Raw genomic sequence first — 19,874 nt, 5'->3', positions numbered from 1 at the left:
CCATTCAGAAACACATTTATATTGGGGAAATTAGTTAAATTGCTTCATGTTCAGATTTCTTTCCAATATATTTCCAGCTATCTGTTCATATATCTTTCAGAAATCTGGGAAATTCAAGGTAGGTAAACGCGAAACATTATTTTCTCCTCAATTTGATGTGAATCATATTGACAAGCAGCACTTTTATAAAACCACTTTGTACTTCATTATTTTTAGATGTTTACATTTTATTAGCCACTCTATGTCTTATAAAACAATACAACTGATTTATTAGAATACTTAACAAGATCTTGCCTGTTAGTGACCATACTGTTTATTTACACTATTACCTATGGATAAGCAAACACACATTCCAAGATTGCACAAAATAATTATCTACAAGTTTGGCTGTCAATACTTATTTTATATTGAAACAGGTGGAATAAACTTTGGAAGAGACAGATCTTATTTACCCCCTCGAATACCATTGATTTGATGGTGAAATGGCATGCTTAAAATGTTTTTAGTGTGAGATGGTAGTTCAGTGCTTGTTATTTGGTTTGAAACTTGAGGCGATGAGGATTGGAAAGGATTATGCTATAAGCCTAAATAATCCAAAGTGTCATCAACATAACAGTGTATGTAATGACTAAATTAAACCATATTAAAGGTGGACAATAATGTCAATCAACAGCAGGAGGTTAAGTGCTTCAGGAAAAGTGCCTTGGTTGACATGCATTTCTCATACATCATTCTGTCTGTTTTCATGTATGGATCTGTTTGTTGCTACGGTTTTGTGTGCCACTCTGCATTTGTGAGGCTTCTGTATGCATGCCTATATATATAATATATATATATGCATGTATCAATATGGTTTAGTATGTGTGCATTCCTCTGTGCATGTGTTTGGATCCTTGTTTCTAATATTTTGAATTTCCTTTTCTTTTATATATTTGAACCAGAGTGATGGCTGGTAGTTAAACCTGATTTGAAATTTTAAATGTGCTGCATTTCCTTAATTACAATGTTTTTTTTTCATATGAGCTGATACAGCACATCATGATTATGCTGTCGTTGATGGCTTGAAACAAAATAAAGGCTGTGAAAGCCTATCACTTACAAAATGTTTTTCAATAACATTGTTGTGTTAGGCTGCACTTTAAAATTATGTGCTATTTTGCTCAAGGACATCTATTTTCTTAAATCTATGATCACACCTCATTCCGAGTGAAAAGAGATGGGGCAATAGATTCACATTTCAGTACCTGGCAGTATTACAGAATGGATTTTTGTATCATCGGCATATCCTTCAAAGGAAGTTTTTTTGAAAACAATATTCTTACACTATTTTGAAATATAATGAGTTCAGCGACTGAGGTAGCATGTTATAAAGGATGCCCATGGTTGTAATTTCAGGATTAGTACTCATGTTGCATGCTAGTGAGGCAAGAAACAGAAAAATAGTGTGTAGTGCACGTCGAAAGAACCAAAGACTTGTTGATCCAAACCAAGGCTTTTATTAACTAAAAGACTGGATCATATCACAAGTAGGTCAACCAGTCCAGAATGACCTGGACTGGCTAGGAGCAATCCTTTAAGACCTGCCAGAAGGTGTGGCTACACTCTCAGCCAATCACAGTCATCCTACACTACCATCTGTACATATGTACATATACACATTGGTGATAGAATCTATACTATCACATAGTGCAAAGTAATGTGTACCTATAGAACTTGTGTAGGGGGGAGAGATTGAGATATTTGGACCATTGTGCTCTGCTGGAAGATTGAAACTAGATTGGCGGGGGGTGGGAATCTGAGCAGCAGGGCAACAATCATAGGAGGTGAGTGTATGCCAGATACTCGGGTAAGCAAATCTGAATGAAAGAACTGGAAGGAAAAAGTGAATGTTCACAGCAAGACTGATGGACTCATATGTGTTCATTTTAATACAAGGAAGATGGAGGGTAAGGCAGATGAACTTAGTGCCTGGATCAGTACTTGGAATTATGATTTTGTAGCCATTACGAAGATATGACTATGAGAGATGGGATTGGCAGCTCATTGTTCCTGGGTTTTGTTTTGTTGTTTTAGATGTGATAGAGGAAGAGGTAAAAGCAGTGGAGATGTTGCATTGCTAATCAGAAAGACTGTCACAGCTGCACTCTGCAGGACTGAATGCTGATCTCAACTACTGAGGCAATGTAAATAGAGATCTGAAAAAGGAAAACTGAAATTATTCTAATAGGGCTACACTATAGGCCTCCCAGTACCACCAGTTGGTGGAGGAGCATATATCTAGACAGATAATGTGGATAGAGATCTGAAATAGGAAAACCGAAATTATTCTAATAGGGCTACACGAAAGGCCTTCCAGTACCACCAGTTGGTGGAGGAGCATATATCTAGATAGATAATGTGGATAGAGATCTGAAATAGGAAAACTGAAATTATTCTAATAGGGCTACACAAAAGGCCTCCCAATGCCACCAGTTGGTGGAGGAGCATATATCTAGACAGATAATGGAGAGTTGCAAGTGCATCAGCTTTGTCATTATTGGGATGCTTTAATTTCCCCAATCTTTACTGGGACATTCTTTGTTGTAGAGGTTTAGATGGAGCAAGATTTGATAAGTGCATAGTTTATTGAAGCAGCATGTAGACTGTCAACAAGGAAAGAGGTCATACTTATATCTGCAAATGAGCTCTGCCAAGTAACCAGAATTTCCATGGGGTAATGTTTTGGAAACAGTGATCATCTTCATTAAGTTTTCAGACAGTTAGGGACAAGAATAAGTTTGGGCCTTGTATAAAAGTACTACATTGGCAGTAAACATATTTGTAGGATGATTAGACAGAAGCTGTTGGAATAAACTCTATCAGGCAAATTCCCAATTGACATGTGGGAGTTGTTTAAGGACCTTGAAGATCATAAAGTGTCTTGAGTGACTGATAACGGAATCCATCAAATCACCCTTTCCAGTAACATTGGACTTGTTCCAGTTTGCCTCCCATCCAAACTACTCCACAGATGATGCTATAGACTTGACCCTCTAACTCTCTCCTGATTCACCTCAAGAATTTTATCTCAGTCTGTTGTTCATTGATTTCAGCTCGGCATTCAAGGAATTAATACCTCAGAGGCTTGTGGATAAACTGTTCTCTCTGAAATAGCCCAGAATTTTTTTTTTGCCCTAGGATGATAATCCTTCAATTTTACTGCATCTATTATAGAGAAGTTGGCTGGTCATTTTTCTCAATTTCAAAATCTGTGTAAAGGTGCAAGTAACTTCATGCAAAACTAAAATGAGTTGATCAATCCATAAATAGAATGCTAACATTTATCAGCAATCATCTAAGTTGTCCATCTAACTGACTGTTTTATTTTAGATTTTTGAGAAAGATTATAGAACTGCACAACTCTTCCAGTCTATGTTTACACAAATGCCTTTGAAGAACAAAGTTGTTATCTTTGATGATAATTTTAGATAGCTTCTGAATTTACCAGTATAATGTGATATATTATTGTTCCAGCAAGATCAATTAGAAATGCTAAGTAGTTCAGTTAGTGTAATTTCAAAAATCTCATTAAGTCTCAATGTGAAAAGCAGTTTAACAAGATTAAACATGAACAACAATAAATAAACTGTGATTCTGCTTATCATTCAGTATTATTGCAGAAACATTGCAACTGGCTGCCAGTGAAGTCTTAAACAATGGTTATTTACAGGGCTACAATGCAATACATAAGATGATGGCTCTTTTGGAAAGACTATCACAACCCTCAACAATCAAACTGAATTTATGGCGACGAACATTTGCAATCATATTTTTCTTGATTCACTGATACACCCTGATGCACATAAATAAGCAAAAATCTCATTTCCACTTCTTACATTATAACTAGTTTAGGAATGTTCTCTGCAAAGTTGTCACTCCAAATGAACGAGATGCCTTGAAAAATAAGGGTACTCTTCAAATGCAGTTATTAAAGAGTTCAGCATAAATTGTTGGTAACTTTTAACTAATGTGGCATTTTTATGGGTTTATTGTTTCATACAAAGAAACACATGCCACTTGCAGCAGAAAAACATGTAATTTAGCCCACTGATTTGTTCATCATATATAGATCATCCCTCACCAAACTTTTATAATGTATGTGTTCACTGCAGCTATGTATTTTGGGGAACTGATTAATGAATAAAGCCATGTACCTGCCAAGATTTGTCCATTAAACCTCTATTAATCTTATAAGACAAGAGCACAAATGATTTTCCAGTGGTAGATTTTAAGAAATACAGAGGAATTCCACATGGTTTTCTTGGAATAAATTAAAACAATCTGTAAAAAAAAAATGAATATATTTTATGACAGGAATATTGCTTCTCTAGAGGATTAAAAGATTTGATGGGAATACAAGTGAAATTAAAGAAATGCTCAGTCATTTTTCTAAAACAAAAATTAAAATATATTTACAGATCTAGTGCATTAAATATTATACCCATTAAATAATATTATACCTTTAAATGTGATTAAAATTTGATTATAATGTTTAAAAAGGAATAAATGGATGTGTTATTCTGCAGTAATGTTAATGTTAACTGAGTATTCTGCATTTTCTTGAAAGCTTCCAATTTATTGAAAGATTCTTGTGCACTGATACCATGATAAAAAAAATAATAAGATGAAAAATTGATGTATGAAGCACAATTTGTTTGAATTGAGGATCTAATGAAAATATGGTGAGAAATAAATCCTGAAATTTCTCAGTGTATAATGTTGCCATGAACCCAGAGACATAATGATAAACAGCTGAATAGTGATCTAACCCTTTCTTTCATCATTTTGATGACAGGCATCCATGTGCATAGGTTTGAGATGCCTCTCCAAAAGCCATCAAGTTTTCTTTTCTGTACATTTGGCTGAAGGTACAATTCAAAATAGAGCTACAGAAATTAAGATTATGCTGTACTTGTACTCAGCCCTCCTCAGTGTTAATCCTACAAAGCAGAAAGTCTTGAAGAATTGTAAAGCATGATTGATGCTGTACTGGTTGATTCAATCATCAGCTGATCCTTATTTTATGTTGTATGATCTAGGATTCAAAAATTTGGGGAGCTTTGTTGATAACATATTTAAAACCTACAAGAACATTCCTATTCCTGTTAAAAAAAAATATGGTATTTTTTAGAACCTTTAAATGTTTCTCACTTTTGATTCCTCAGACAATCAAGCTGCGGAGTAACCTCCGGTTTATTTAAACTTATTTAGAGGAGCTAAATTATCCTCTATGCCTGAACAAAGGACAAGACTTAACTTGGAAATTAGTGGCAGGCAGCAACAACATGAAAGAGAGTGAATTCAAATCCATTTGCTCAAGAAAGAAAGTCTCTGGCTGCATGAAACAAAACCTGGTCAACATTGCAGCTTGGAATGATAAATAATATTAATAATCACAATGGACAAGTATTGTTTAAGAGAGCTTCAATCACACTACCTGCATTAGAAGCCTGCTGTTGGGATGACGTGGGCTTGCCCATCAAAACTAATTAGGGTCAGAAAGCAGGAGTTGTTGGCCTGAAAGATGTTATTGGTGTACTTATCCTTCCATGGGTTTGTAGAATTTTGTGATGGTCACTCTCCTAAGCCTTGAGATATTTTCTAAAGGTACTCCATGTCTCAGAATGAACAATAGGAAAGCAAAGTCCAGGAATTTTCTGCCAGGTAGGCCATCTTAACTTTCAAACACCCTTTTCCTCTGTCAAGCAAAATCTATTTTCTATTTTAGCTAACCTGAAAAAATTGGTTAAAAAAAATATTTTGGTGGCATCATTTGTTGTTATCATTTTCACCACTCAACTTCTTTCAAGAATGTGAGTTTGTTTGATGAAGCTATGAACGTTGTTTAAAGAATGCAGAATGAAACTCTGATCAAAATGATTAATTCTGTATCATTTTTTTTCTGTTTCATTTCCTCTGATTTTCTATTTTTCACCTGGGTTTGTGCATTTGTGGTAAGCCTGTCTTCTTTTACTAACAGCTGATGTTAGACAGAGTAAGTTATTCAGAACAAATCTTACAATAACTGTTGTAATTAATGAAGGATGAGCTACAAATAATAGTCATGTTAGGCGAGACAAAGCAGAGGCCTCACCCACTAATCACACACATCTACAGTAAGAAGCTACAAATACTTTGCCTTGACAGACCTAGCTTCCCATTTCCAAAGGGGGCTACACAACAGATTGAATGGCACAGATATGTGGATGCTTCCTCAACTGTAATGCTTGATGTCTTTTTTAGCAGCAACTTCAGAATGTTTTGCTTTCAATATTACATAATGAAAAGACATATGCCACACTGATCACTGGGCAGAATAACCTGATTAGTTCTACTGAAATAATAATGATACAGATACACAAGGTTGTATTCAGCAGAGAGCAATCTTTGAAGGACCATTGCCACAAATAATCTTCAATCATAATAGAGACAGATGTAGAGTTTCAACTATCTAGGACTGGCATCATTTCAAGCCTGTTTCTTCTTTATTCATTATTTCTATAATTCTGATCCATTAGGTTGGTGCTGATGGATGATAAATTCTGCCACTTTCCTCCCTTCTACATCCTACATCATCACTTTTATTTCAGTTACCTTAAGTGCTGAACAGCACCATCACTCGCCTGTAGATCCACGTTTGCAGATTTCTTTTTCTCTGTCACTTCTTTGCTTCTTCTGACACCCCCTTCAGCTTTGGCAAATATTATCATTGCCAATCTTTTTCAAGGCTAATTAAAAAAAACCATTCTGCTGCTGTTTGCATCTCTTCCAATTTCATTTCCATGCAATTTTTCCTTCAAACACATGCCCTAATTTACATCTACATTACAAACAAAGCAATGACCATGAATGGACCAAGGTCATTTGTAAACACTATATTGACAATCATATTGATTGGATAAAATCATCCAATGTTTCTAGCATAAATGGCCATTCAGCCCATTGTATTCATCTAGGTCATAAAAGAGCCTCATCCCACCTAATCCCATTTTAGCCTCAATCTCCATCAATAGATTCATAAACCTACAGATTACAGTTCTCGTATCCCAGATTTCACCTTGATCACTCTCTTAACCAATGAGATCTCTGCCATTTTTTACAATTATTTTGATGCAAAGCAGACTGTCAGTATTGTGTTGTAAATCATTGCAATTTTTCTTACTTCATTTGCACTGAGCCCATTGTAATAATGCAATTGCATTTCAATAAGATTCTCACCAGAATTATTTGGTGGTCATCTTGTTAAAATAAAAAGACCAGTCAAAGTTTCAGTTTTACTTTAATTTTGGAGCATCCAAACTAAATTAAAGTTTTAATCTGCATAAATAATTTTGAAGCTACTGTTTTAATAATCTCTTTTGATGTAATGTCTTCTCAAACAGAGTTTATAACTAACAGTCTTAAAATGGCAGTTCAGTATCACAAAATCAAATAATAAATTACCATATATACTTAAGTAAAAGTTTAACTTTGAACACCATTTTTTAATGTTAAATTTATGGGGTCACCTATCACATAGATGCTACTTTTGACTGTGGTAAGTACCTGTGTCATTCGAGGTGTTGGTAGCTCCAGTGGGTGGGTAACCGAGGCAAAAATAGCTGGGGTTGACTTTTAGAGAGTCTCAACTTTTACACAAGTATATACAGTAATTTTGAATTGCATAATACTCTTTACCTTTACAGTCTACATTTGTCTGAGCTCTGGTTTATCTGAAAGTGCAAAGAAAGCTTCCAATAACTCACTTTTTTAACTTCAGTGCTGACTTTTAAGAAAGTTGTGTAAATATTATTACTATCTCTTGAACATTTGATCAAAGGAATGAGGGAAGAAATAATTAATTTATGAGCTCATCTCATGGGGAACTTTTGACCGTACAATATTGTCAAAGATGGGTTCCCAAAGTACAGGTGTACCCCATTTTATGAAACTGGAGCTTTCCAATGGAACCTTTTGTAAACCAAAATGGCCTTAAACAAAAACAAACAGTTACCATTGATTTCCATGGGAAAATTTTGAGCATTCCCAGATCCCAAAAAATAACCCGCCAAATCATGCATAATAACACTAACATATAGTAAAAGCAGGAATTATAGGATACATACACAGCCTATATGAAGTAGAAATAATGTATGCACAGTGTAGTTTCACTTACCAGAATCAGGAAGACAGTGAGTTTTGTCAGCGCTGCTGGCCACACGCTGACAGCCCCACCGGTTGCCTTGCATATGTCCCTCCAGCCATACACTGACAGTCCCACCAGCCGCCCTGTGACAGCCTCACCGGCCGCACACTGACAGCTCCACTGGCCACTTTTTCATAAAAGCTAAAATCCTTTCGTAAAAGCAAACACAGGTTTCTTTGTAAAAACAAATTTGCGTAAAACAAGTATTCGTAAAACCGTGTATACTAAGTTAACATGTCAGCTAGCATCTCTGACAATTAGATTTGAAGCCAACTAAGAATAATGAAAAAAATGGAAAAAACTCAACAGCTCGGGCAGCATCAGTAAGTAGAAAAACAGATTTGATGTTTCAGGTCGAAGACTTTTTGTCAGGATAATGAGAGAAATTTATCCTCAATTCCATGTGTTAGAGTGGCACTAATTAGCATTTCCAAACTTTGGGTCCATCAAATTCAATTAAATAAATGTGGGAAGCAGAAATGAAGTATGTTTTGAATACATTTTTGCCTGCAAGGACAAATCTAACCCCAATATCTTTATTTTCCCTCAAATTTGAAACAGTGAACAATGAAGAAATGCATGTCCACCAAGATAGTAATTGTCACAAATGATAACATATAACATGTTCATACTCTCCAAACATTTGCCTTTTATATCCACATAACTTATTTGAACCTTTAAGCTTTTATGTTTGTTTATTTATTATCACAATTTATACCTAATGTGAATAGCCAACATCCTTCTTCCACTTGTTTCTAGTTTATCCTTTCCATTTTAAAGCGTATGTTTGAAATAATTTGGTTCCTTTCATTGCTCTGGGATGTCTCATAATCTTTTGATAAATACCTGGGGGTTCATTCAAATCATTCTGACTGCAAATGGCATTTCTGAAAGAGAACCATTGAAATTCAGCTATTCATAAGGCAAGTAATTTCCAGACTTCCATGGATCTACTGTTAATCTAGAACATAGTGAGTGACAGGTACCAGCACATCTTTCACTCTGTTGCTGGAGCCAAGTTCTGCTAGAATTCTATGCATTAGCCACCTAGAGAATATATTTCCATTCACTTCAAGGTGGATACCTGGCTTGGATATTAGGAGGAAAAAGATGTTTTAAAATTATTTCATTTTTACATTTTTAATAATGTCAGTATTTTAATGCATCTTAATCAGAGGTATTTTGATTTTTTTTGTTAATTTAATATTATTTTAAATTGCCTTTAAAAGTCTAAATATCTGATGTAGAAATAGATTGAGAGCAAAAAAAAACTGGCAAAATGCAGTTTAGTGTAAAGAAGTGTGGGGTCTTTCACTTTCGGAAGAGTTCCTTTTTTTAAAAAAATGTTTATGACTGTATCTAAATAGAAAGAGACTACCAATGAGGGAAATACAAAAGGTATCTAAATATGCATTAATCACAATTAGTTCGCAAGTAGTTAAGAGGTCAAATGCCACGTTGCCTTTATTGCAAGGGGACTGAGCTCATGAAAGGAAAGTGTTTATTTTTACAAATGTACAGGATGATGGGACATGGCAGGAGCAATGTCAATATGTTTCCCAGTGGATGAGCCTTAAATAAAGCAATGTAGCTTCAAGATGAGGAATGGTCTTGTAATATTGAATTACCGAGCCATTTCTTCTAGAAGAGTCTAGTGAATCCTGGAATTGTCTGTGCTAGGGAACATTGGAAGCTCATTCATTAGTATATAAAATGAAGGCAAATACATTTTCAAAGAATTGGGGGTTGAGAGCTACAAGGATCTGAAAGAGAGAAATGATTGAACATTGGATGAGACCAGCCATGACTGTATTAAATGGCATGGCCGGCTTGCAGGTCTAGGTAGCCTACTCTTGCACCAATTGGTTTATGTTCTTATATTTTACTAAGGTATACTTTAAAGTTTTGGTAGATTTCACAAGATGAAACTTCAACCTCGGCTTTGTGGCTTGGACGTTCCAAGATTGAACTTTAGTCACATTCTTCCAGAGCATATTTGCAATTTACTTTTCTGCATGTGGCTTTTTAGTTCTGTTACCGCTCTGCATCAGGTCAAGGTAAATGTAAGAAGCAGGGTCCATGAGTGGCACACTGAATCTAGCTTTTACTGCTGCCTATGTTGTGGGCTCAAAGTCCATAAGGTTTGCTCCTTGGTTGATTTATATTATTTCAATAGTTTGGCACAATCATGTTCGTACACTCAAAGTTTCATGGTAGAGGGGTGGGGGACAGAGGGGTGGCATTCCAGTTAGGTGTCAATCAATGGCTTCTTCCTGTTGTAAAATTATTTTCTCCTTTGTCATAATCAAATGCTGAAACTCATTCTGATGATAGTGATCATGTTTGCATGGCTACTACCAAGGCCATGATTTTATAGTTCCTGTTTGACTAGACTTGGCTGCCAGCAGGGGTCTGACACAGTATGGAAGATCTGTAATGGAGGCTTGCAGCCTCATCGCATGCTTCATGGTGCTTTTTGCAACAACTTTAAAGTAAATAACCTTTTCCTTCATTCATGTGTTGTCTAAGAACTCACACATAGGAATATAAGATGAAACAAGGTGTCAGAAGTGGGATTAAGGAAATTAAAAGGAAATACTTTAAAAGGTAAAATCTAAATTTAGCAACTGATTAGTTAAGAGAATATAACAAAGAGAAAAATGGAAGGATTACATCCACCAGTGAAACTTCAGCTGACAGGTAATGAAGCTGAAAAATGGAACAGATTTAAACAGCATTTTGGATTGTATTTAGTGGCAGTTGGTGCTGATGAGAAAAGTGATAAAGTGAAAACATCAGTTTTCTTACATGTTGTGGGTGATAAAGCCTTGGAGATATATAATAACTTCACATTTGCTGCTGAAGGAGACAAAGTGAAACTGGAAAAAATAATGAAACAGTTTGAGGCATACTGCATACCTAAACATAATGTGTTGTTTGAGAGGCACATATTTTTCACATGTATACAGAAAACGGAAGAAAGTATTGATCAATATGTGACTGAAATGAGAAACAAAAGCAAAACATGTGAACTGACCAACTCAGTAATAAAAGACAGACTTGTGTGTGGTATTCCAGATAATAGTCTAAGGGAAAGACTGCTAAAAGAGCAAAGTCTAGACCTGGAAAAAGCCATAGCACCCTGTAAGGCTACAGAACTGTAAAAGCACAGGCAAAAGAGCTGTTCAGTGAAACTAGCTGCCACATGCAGTGAACAAGAACAGACATAAACCGTTTAACAAAAAGTGCGCCAAAGTGTAAAGAGAAGCATGGCCAGCAAACAAAAATGAAAGGGACAATTGAAAGCCATTTCTTCAATGCAGTGCACAACACCTACAAAATCATTCAAACATATGGTAAAACATGCTATATGTGCCACAAAAGCAACGATTATGCCCATTGCTGTAGGAACCATGTGCAACAAAGCAAGGTTCATGTGGTAGATGAAAGGGAGATAGAGGAATTCTTGAATCTCTGAATTGCTAACCTGAGAGAATTGTTTTTTTTTTTCCTGAGAGAATAGTTCCTGCCAATCACTTGTCTATTGTTCAAGAAATTAAGGAAGATTTTTCTATACTATTCAAATTAAAAAGGTTTAGCTCATCGTGACATTCAGATGTTAGTTGCAGAAGTTTCCAGGAAATGACAGCCCTAATTCCTGCTTTAGACTTGATGTAAAAATTATTAGGTGATTTAAAAAATAATAATCATCTGTGTATCTTAGATTGAACCATGCCAGAAATACCAAATGTATGAACTTAAATTAGTTTTGCATGTTTAAATTCAACCGAATATTGTCTGAAACTGATTAATAATGATCACTTCCTTCCTTATATTTTCCCTTGAACTTACACCAGTGTTTCTGGAAAATGATGCAGCTATTTTCATTTATGCCTTCTCTATTCTAACTTGATAGGAAAATAAGATAAAGTATTGAAATGAATCATCATTGTGAACACAATTGACTTGAATAGAATTTTCTGTCTAAACTCAATCTCAATTTACAGTTGGTAACAATTTTAAGTTAGCTTTTTGGCAAAATTCAAAGAATAAAAAAAAATGACTGAAGCAAACTTCCCAACAACAAAATGATTTATTTAGTATTGATCTAATTTATATAAACATCATTTGATTCTTCAGACACAAAAAAAGGTGAAATGAATGAACAATTTCTAAGAAAAATCATAGAAAGCAGTTATTTCATGAGTGAGGACAAAATTGATTACTGATAAATATGGAAGACATGAACAGACTTCTAGATATTCCTTTTAACTGATAGAAATTCAATAGCCTATATTTCCACTTTAAAATTTCTGTTTGTACATCTTGTTTTTAATTTTGAATAACTCATCTCTCTAATTATGTTGAAGAAAGTTACAAACATGAAGGTTTACTTTTATATTGCTCCCAATTTAGCTGAAATGGCTTTCATTCCTTCCTCGTATTCTGTTACATCTGTCTTGAAAGTCTCCTTCCAGAGATATGAACTGACATTAGTGTTGCAACTTCAATCCAAAATGGAGCATTTTTGAGCTCTGAATCACTAAGCAAAGGTTTCAGTTCTGTGATGCTCCCCAGGAAGGAGGATAAATTGTATTTTCTTTAGTTGTGTTTATCTTACATAAATATTGCTAATTATTTTAAAGCCCTTTTGTTTAGTTCCATAATTACTTCATGTTACTAATCTGGCATTGATCTCGCAGTTGAAGAGCAACAATGTGTTGACACCAAAATGTTGCATATCGATGGTGTAGAAATGTAAATGATACTCCATCTCAATGTCTTGATCAAAACTGGAAGAGGTATTTCAGTTTTGAGGAAAGATAACTGGCCTGATTAATTTATTTAAAAATTTAAAATTTAGATGCAACTTTTTTTTGTCTTTGCAGATTCTCAATAATAGTTCAGTTTTTTTCTAAAATTGCTTTATTTCCAATTCCCAAAGTCTTCAGTATTTTACTTTTGATGATTTTCAAAGCAAGAAATGTTTTTAACTTAAATAATTTCAAATGACTAACAAATATAATGATTATTATAAAGAAAACATACTGCAAAAATAAGTTTTAATAGTTCATACCTAGGATTTTATTTTTTTAATGCAGGAAAATGAAGATAATTGTGATAGGGTTTATTGTTATTTTTTTAATCATATTTGGAAAGGAACTTACATTCTTCTGGTCAACGGATGGAATTAGCGAAATTTGTACTTGATGTAATGAGCTTGTCCTTGATAGGAAATGTGAGCAGTTTTGATAAATCATCTAAACACTTTAGACTTTTGCACAACTCATGATATTTTGGGTGAACTCTACCAGCTTTTTAAAAAATATCATCTATTATTTTCAGAATCTGGCCATTGCCAAGCACTGATTTTTGCTCTGCCCAAATTACCCATTACCCATGGTGAGCCTGGTGAAATTGCCCATTACCCATGGTGAGCCTGGTGAAATTGCCCATTACCCATGGTGAGCATGGTGATCCTGGTGAAATTGCCCATTATCCATGGTGAGCCTGGTGAGCATGGTGAGCCTGGTGAAATTGCCCATTACCCATGGTGAGCATGGTGAAGGTCATCTTAGTGTGATATTCTATTGGTATTTTAGATTTTGCTATGATGAGAGAATGGTGATGAAGAAACAAGATGGTTCCCATGTGGCAATTGCCCTTGTCCTTTTTGGTGGCAAAGGTTACTGTCTGAATAGTTCGAGCGAGTAACTGAAATGCATTTTGACAATGATGCACCTCAAATAGAATTTTGATTTCTGACTGAGATTGAAGCTGTATTCAATCGGGTAAGTGATGAGTATTTCATCACATTCCTGTCTTATGACTTGAAAATGCTTATTGAGGATAAGTATCAGGAAATGAGTTACTAATTATGGATTCTCAACCTGGTCTTGTAAGCTGTGGACTTGAGTGGCAATTTATCCTCTGTCAACCTTTACCTATAGCACAACATTGTTCAACAAAGGTTCATAACAAGATGGTATGGTTAGTGCAGAGATTAGCACAATGTTATTACAGCACTAGCAACCTAGGTTTTAATCCAATGCTGTTCGTATGTTCTGCCTGCATCCATGTGGCTTTCATCCTAGTGCTCTGGTTTCCTCCTACCCTTCAAAAACATATGGGATTTCTAGGTAAATTGGTATATTTTGGTAGCATAGACTCGTTAGCTGGAAGGGCCTGACTGTGCTGTATCTCTAAATTAAAAATTAAAACTCTGAAAAGAATGGTTTACTTCAGAAGTTACCCTTCAATGAAGATAGACCTTGATGATAAATTAATTATGCCTTTTGTGTTTCTGCATAGCCTTTGGCCAGTTGTGGAAAAGAATGTTTAGAGATCAAGACCTCAAGCTAGGCATAAAGCTCCTGATCCAATGGGCCACATTCATTCCCATACACTGGTATGGTTAGGAGTCCTAGTCTATCATTTGCAGATAATAGGAGACGTAGAAAATACACCATCTTAAGCAAAAACATCCAAATTGACTGGAGGATGATGAATGATCCATTTAAGAGTGACCCATCCTGGACACATAACATTTTGTTGCTTGTCAGGAAGGTGCAACAGTGACTGAACTTTCTTGGAAGGTTACCAGCCACCATTCCGTCAACTTTCTATTGTAGGGAGCTGCACGGTTAGCCCAGTGGTAAGTGTGATGCTGTCACAGTGCTAGCGACCAGGGTTTGAATCCGGCACTGTCGGTAAAGAGTTTGTATGTTTACCCCATGTTTTCATGGGTTTCCTCAGAGCACTCCGGTTTTCTCACACCCTTCTAAATGTATGAGTTTTGTAGGTCAAGTGGGTGTAATGGGCAGGCTGGGCTTGTAGTGGGAAGGGCCTGTAACCTCGCATATGTCTTAATTTAAATTAAAAGTCTCCAACAGCTTCCCACCTGTGTGTAACCTTCAGCCGCAGAGCCCCTCGCTGGTCCATCACCATGATGACCATTCTTTGGGTCATCTCCTCTGCTTCTCCTTCTCAACCAGTGGGGGGGGGGTGGCAGGGGTTGGTGGGGGGGGGGAAAGGGAGAGACGGGGTGTGGGGGTGTTCTCCCAAACTTGAACTTTAATTGTCACAGGTACCAAAGTGCAGTAAAAAGTTTTTATTTTAGTGCTGTGAATGCAGTTCTCCTCATAAAAAGTAGGGTAATAATAACATAAATAAAGAGGCAAATAAATAAAACAGTAGAATAGAGAGTAGGAATAAAATAGTCAAATATTGCAGGGTATAGGAAAATGTACAAAAACAGTGCAGGAAATAGATGGGGCTGGAAAAAAGGCTGGGATGACAATATTATTTGTTCCACCTGATAAATAATAAAGAATGGCTAGTTCAAGAGAGAAACCAAAACAGAAAAAAAAAAATAAAAGAACATGCTGAAACTCAAGATTGTACATCAAGTCTGTTCAATTCAGAAATGGCTGGTTATCTGAAAATAATTTAACATACCACCTTGGAGCCGAGGGTTAATGATTTCAGCCAGAAATAATGACTTGCCATTTCTGCACTTCCTATTCTGAAAATACGTCAAGGTAAAATCACTGATTCACTGAGCTCAGACCAATAAATATGTTAAGAGTTAATTCTATTGATTTGTCAATTATTTTATTGATGATTCTGGATATTTAGCTCCAAACTATATATAAAATAAAACACTAATTCAATTCATCTTATTTCAAATTATGTGTTCTATTTTATAAAAATTGTATCCCTGTTTTTTTTCTCAGCATAGCAGATGTTGACGGAAAATTCATTTGGTATAATCTATGCCAAAGAATATAAACATAACTGTACCTTGGCAACAGTTTCTGTCATTTTCATTTTTTCCAACTGAAGAAAATTAAAATGAGAAAATCATGCTTGCCATTATTGGAAAGGGAGTGGAGGGAAAAAAAAATATTTTATCTTTTAAATGCACGTGGACAGAGTTTGAGTGATTTTAACAGGTTGTAAAGGCTGGTATTGGTGTGGGGATGCATTTGCTGCTGAGTGATGGGTTTGCTTTTGGAATAACTTGACCAGATCACAGTTTTCTTTTGTGCCTAATCTGAATGATCATAATTTTCATACAGAAAAGTTAATTCAATCCAATTCAATCCTCGTGTTTGTCATTCAGATTAATTTGCAATTAAAAGTCCTGAGAAGCATTACTACTGTGGGCTTATGTTTTTGTTTATTGAACCTGCAGTTCACCAGCCTAATAGAAAACTTTTCAGATCAAGTTTGGCAAGCAGGTCCAAAATTGAAACATGGAAATATGAATACAGCCTCTTTATTGCACCTCTCAAAAATAATATTTTGAAGTAAAAAGTCAGGTTTGTACTTCTTAGGATCAAATCTGCTGCCACCTAGTGTTCAACTGCAACTTTTGTTCAACTCGCTGGCCACTAAATTTCTATTTCTAAATTAAATTTGACTTTCTTGAATCAATTAAAGAACTATGCATTTGAGTTTAACTTTTTGCCTGTAAATAGAAATAATGAGTAAAAGAAACAAAATGAAAAGTACAAAATCCAAAGCTGTGGATCTATTAAAAATCTATTTCCTTTCTTACAATATTATGTTGAATCATGTAATTGGCAAATACTAGAGCGCATCGGATGTCCCCCAAAGTTCCTCAACATGATTATCCAACTGCACGAAAACCAACAAGGTCGGGTCAGATACAGCAATGAGCTCTCTGAACCCTTCTCCATTAACAATGGCGTGAAGCAAGGCTGTGTTCTCGCACCAACCCTCTTTTCAATCTTCTTCAGCATGATGCTGAACCAAGCAATGAAAGACCCCAACAATGAAGACGCTGTTTACATCCGGTACCGCACGGATGGCAGTCTCTTCAATCTGAGGCGCCTGCAAGCTCACACCAAGACACGAGAAACTTGTCCGTGAACTACTCTTTGCAGACGATGCCGCTTTAGTTGCCCATTCAGAGCCAGCTCTTCAGCGCTTGACGTCCTGCTTTGCGGAAACTGCCAAAATGTTTGGCCTGGAAGTCGGCCTGAAGAAAACTGAGGTCCTCCATCAGCCAGCTCCCCACCATGACTACCAGCCCCCCCACATCTCCATCGGGCACACAAAACTCAAAACGGTCAACCAGTTTACCTATCTCGGCTGCACCATTTCATCAGATGCAAGGATCGACAATGAGATAGACAACAGACTCACCAAGGCAAATAGCGCCTTTGGAAGACTACACAAAAGAGTCTGGAAAAACAACCAACTGAAAAACCTCACAAAGATAAGCGTATACAGAGCCGTTGTCATACCCACACTCCTGTTCGGCTCCGAATCATGGGTCCTCTACCGGCACCACCTACGGCTCCTAGAACGCTTCCACCAGCGTTGTCTCCGCTCCATCCTCAACATCCATTGGAGCGCTTACATCCCTAACCTCGAGGTACTCGAGATGGCAGAGGTCGACAGCATCGAGTCCACGCTGCTGAAGATCCAGCTGCGCTGGATGGGTCACGTCTCCAGAATGGAGGACCATCGCCTTCCCAAGATCATATTATATGGCGAGCTCTCCACTGGCCACCGTGACAGAGGTGCACCAAAGAAAAGGTACAAGGACTGCCTAAAGAAATCTCTTGGTGCCTGCCACATTGACCACCGCCAGTGGGCTGATAACGCCTCAAACCGTGCATCTTGGCGCCTCACAGTTTGGCGGGCAGCAGCCTCCTTTGAAGAAGACCGCAGAGCCCACCTCACTGACAAAAGGCAAAGGAGGAAAAACCCAACACCCAACCCCAACCAACCAATTTTCCCTTGCAACCGCTGCAATCGTGTCTGCCTGTCCCGCATCGGACTTGTCAACCACAAACGAGCCTGCAGCTGACGTGGACTTTTTACCCCCTCCATAAATCTTCGTCCGCGAAGCAAAGCCAAAGGAAGGACTGCACAAAACTATGCCATTCATGCATGTGCCAGTTTTTTTCAAAACATATCTTCAATTTACCCTATTTCCCAAAGCCAAGCATTTGTTCTTTTTCAATTATATATCCATTGTTAACAAAATTGTTGTGCCCCCACCATTTCAAATGCATTTGAAATGCTAAGATTTGCTGTGTTTTTAAAATACTTTTCATCTCTCCACTGGTTTCTTTGGCAGTTATCTGAAATGCAGATCCCTTTCTTATTACCTTTGTGCTGACAAAACAATATCTTCTTATTGACTATCAACATGTACCATAACTTAATTTTGTTTTATTGTAACACTTTCTGGTATAGCATGCAAAACAGCCATGAGTTGAAAATAAACCATTCAAATTCAAAACCAAAAATATATTTCATCTTTGCCTCATCATTTTCTGCTCAGATGATAATGCCAACTTATAAGCTCTGTTATTGGTGGCAATTTACAAGTAAAGTTCATGGAAGAAAACTAACATTTTGCTGTGATATCAGAAGTTATTCGGATTCCCTTCAGCTTTGGCCATACAAACAATAGATAAACAAACTAAATAGAATTGGTGGATCCTGGGTTGACTTTAGTCAAAGGTTCAGGCCAAATTTTCTGGAGATTCATGTCAACATAAGAAAAAGATGTAGGAATAAACCATCTGGCCCATCAAGCCTGGTCCACCATTCAATAAGATCATAGCTGATCTGGCTATGAACTCAGTTCTACCTACCTGCAATTTCCCTATTCAAAAAATCTCTTAAACTATGTCTAAAATATATTGAATTGGGTAGCCTACACTGGTTCCTTGGGTAGAAAATTCCAGATTCATTAATCTCTGGAAAAAGCAGTTCTTCCTAATTTCATGCTAAATCTACTCCCCCAAATCATGAGGCTCTGTTGCTTAGTTCTATTCTTACTTACCAGTGGAAACAACTTTCTTGCTTCCATCTTATTTACCATTTCATAATTTCATACTGGAAAGATCCCCTCTCATTTTTCTGAATCAAGAATCTAGAGTTTGTGAAAATAAGAGCTCTTGTTACATGCTTACAAACTCAATCACTTGAACTAAGATCAATCACACAACACAATCATTACCTGTGCAGATCCAGCCAACGTACCTCACATCAAAGACTAAGAAGAAGATAATTGGAATTGTTTACCTGTTTCAGGTAAGATTCAACAACCTATAAAAATTCCCATGAATGGAATGTTCTCTTCTCTGTCCTCTCTCTCTTGATCATTTGTCAGAGCCCACAGGCCTAAAGCTCTCCATTACATCCTATAAACATGAAGTACAAACAATGGACCTGCAAATTTGTATTTTTGCTTCATTGGAGTCCAGGAGAGAGTTTGACTAGAAGTCTTCTTGCTCTTGTTACTGGCTCAGAAACACTAGATTTTGACAGCATCTGCATTGACCACTATTCCAAGTCACTGACATGCAATTGGATACTCTTTCTTACTCTGCTAGGCAGAGCTTGAGAAATGGCCAAACCCAAAGATAGCTTGGACCATTTCATGAAACAATGGTTAACCAAAGACAGAGAACTTGTATTTATCTTTGCTCTACTTGCCTCATGATCATGGAAACATTGTCCCTTAAATGTCCATGTATCAGAATTCACTAGAAATATTCTGCAGGATTCCTAAAATGACTGCAATATATAAGCATGTCATTTATACTAAAAGTCCATTAACTATCAAAGGGACTTCATGTGTCACATTCATCTGTTCCTG

General features: G+C 36.5%; 1 protein-coding gene across 22 annotated transcripts in view; it reads left to right on the top strand.

The window, feature by feature from the left end:
- Positions 1 to 19,874, top strand: part of arhgap15 (Rho GTPase activating protein 15) — an 826,317-nt gene that overhangs the window by 234,705 nt on the left and 571,738 nt on the right. For 19 of the 22 annotated variants that reach the window (XR_011356680.1, XM_069935033.1, XM_069935042.1 and 16 more), the window contains exon 8: positions 101 to 118. The exons of the other annotated variants lie outside the window; for them this stretch is intronic. Coding sequence is in view for 18 of the 19 variants with exons in the window: in XM_069935033.1 (XP_069791134.1) it covers positions 101 to 118 (18 nt within the window). In the remaining variant the exon portion in view is untranslated. The remainder of the gene's footprint in view (positions 1 to 100; positions 119 to 19,874) is intronic. 22 annotated transcript variants of the gene reach the window in all.

The sequence above is a fragment of the Narcine bancroftii genome, chromosome 4, assembly GCF_036971445.1.
Source record: "Narcine bancroftii isolate sNarBan1 chromosome 4, sNarBan1.hap1, whole genome shotgun sequence".
Taxonomy (NCBI): domain Eukaryota; kingdom Metazoa; phylum Chordata; class Chondrichthyes; order Torpediniformes; family Narcinidae; genus Narcine; species Narcine bancroftii.
Note: the sequence above shows the minus strand (reverse complement) of the source record. Positions and strands in the feature narration are given on the sequence as shown.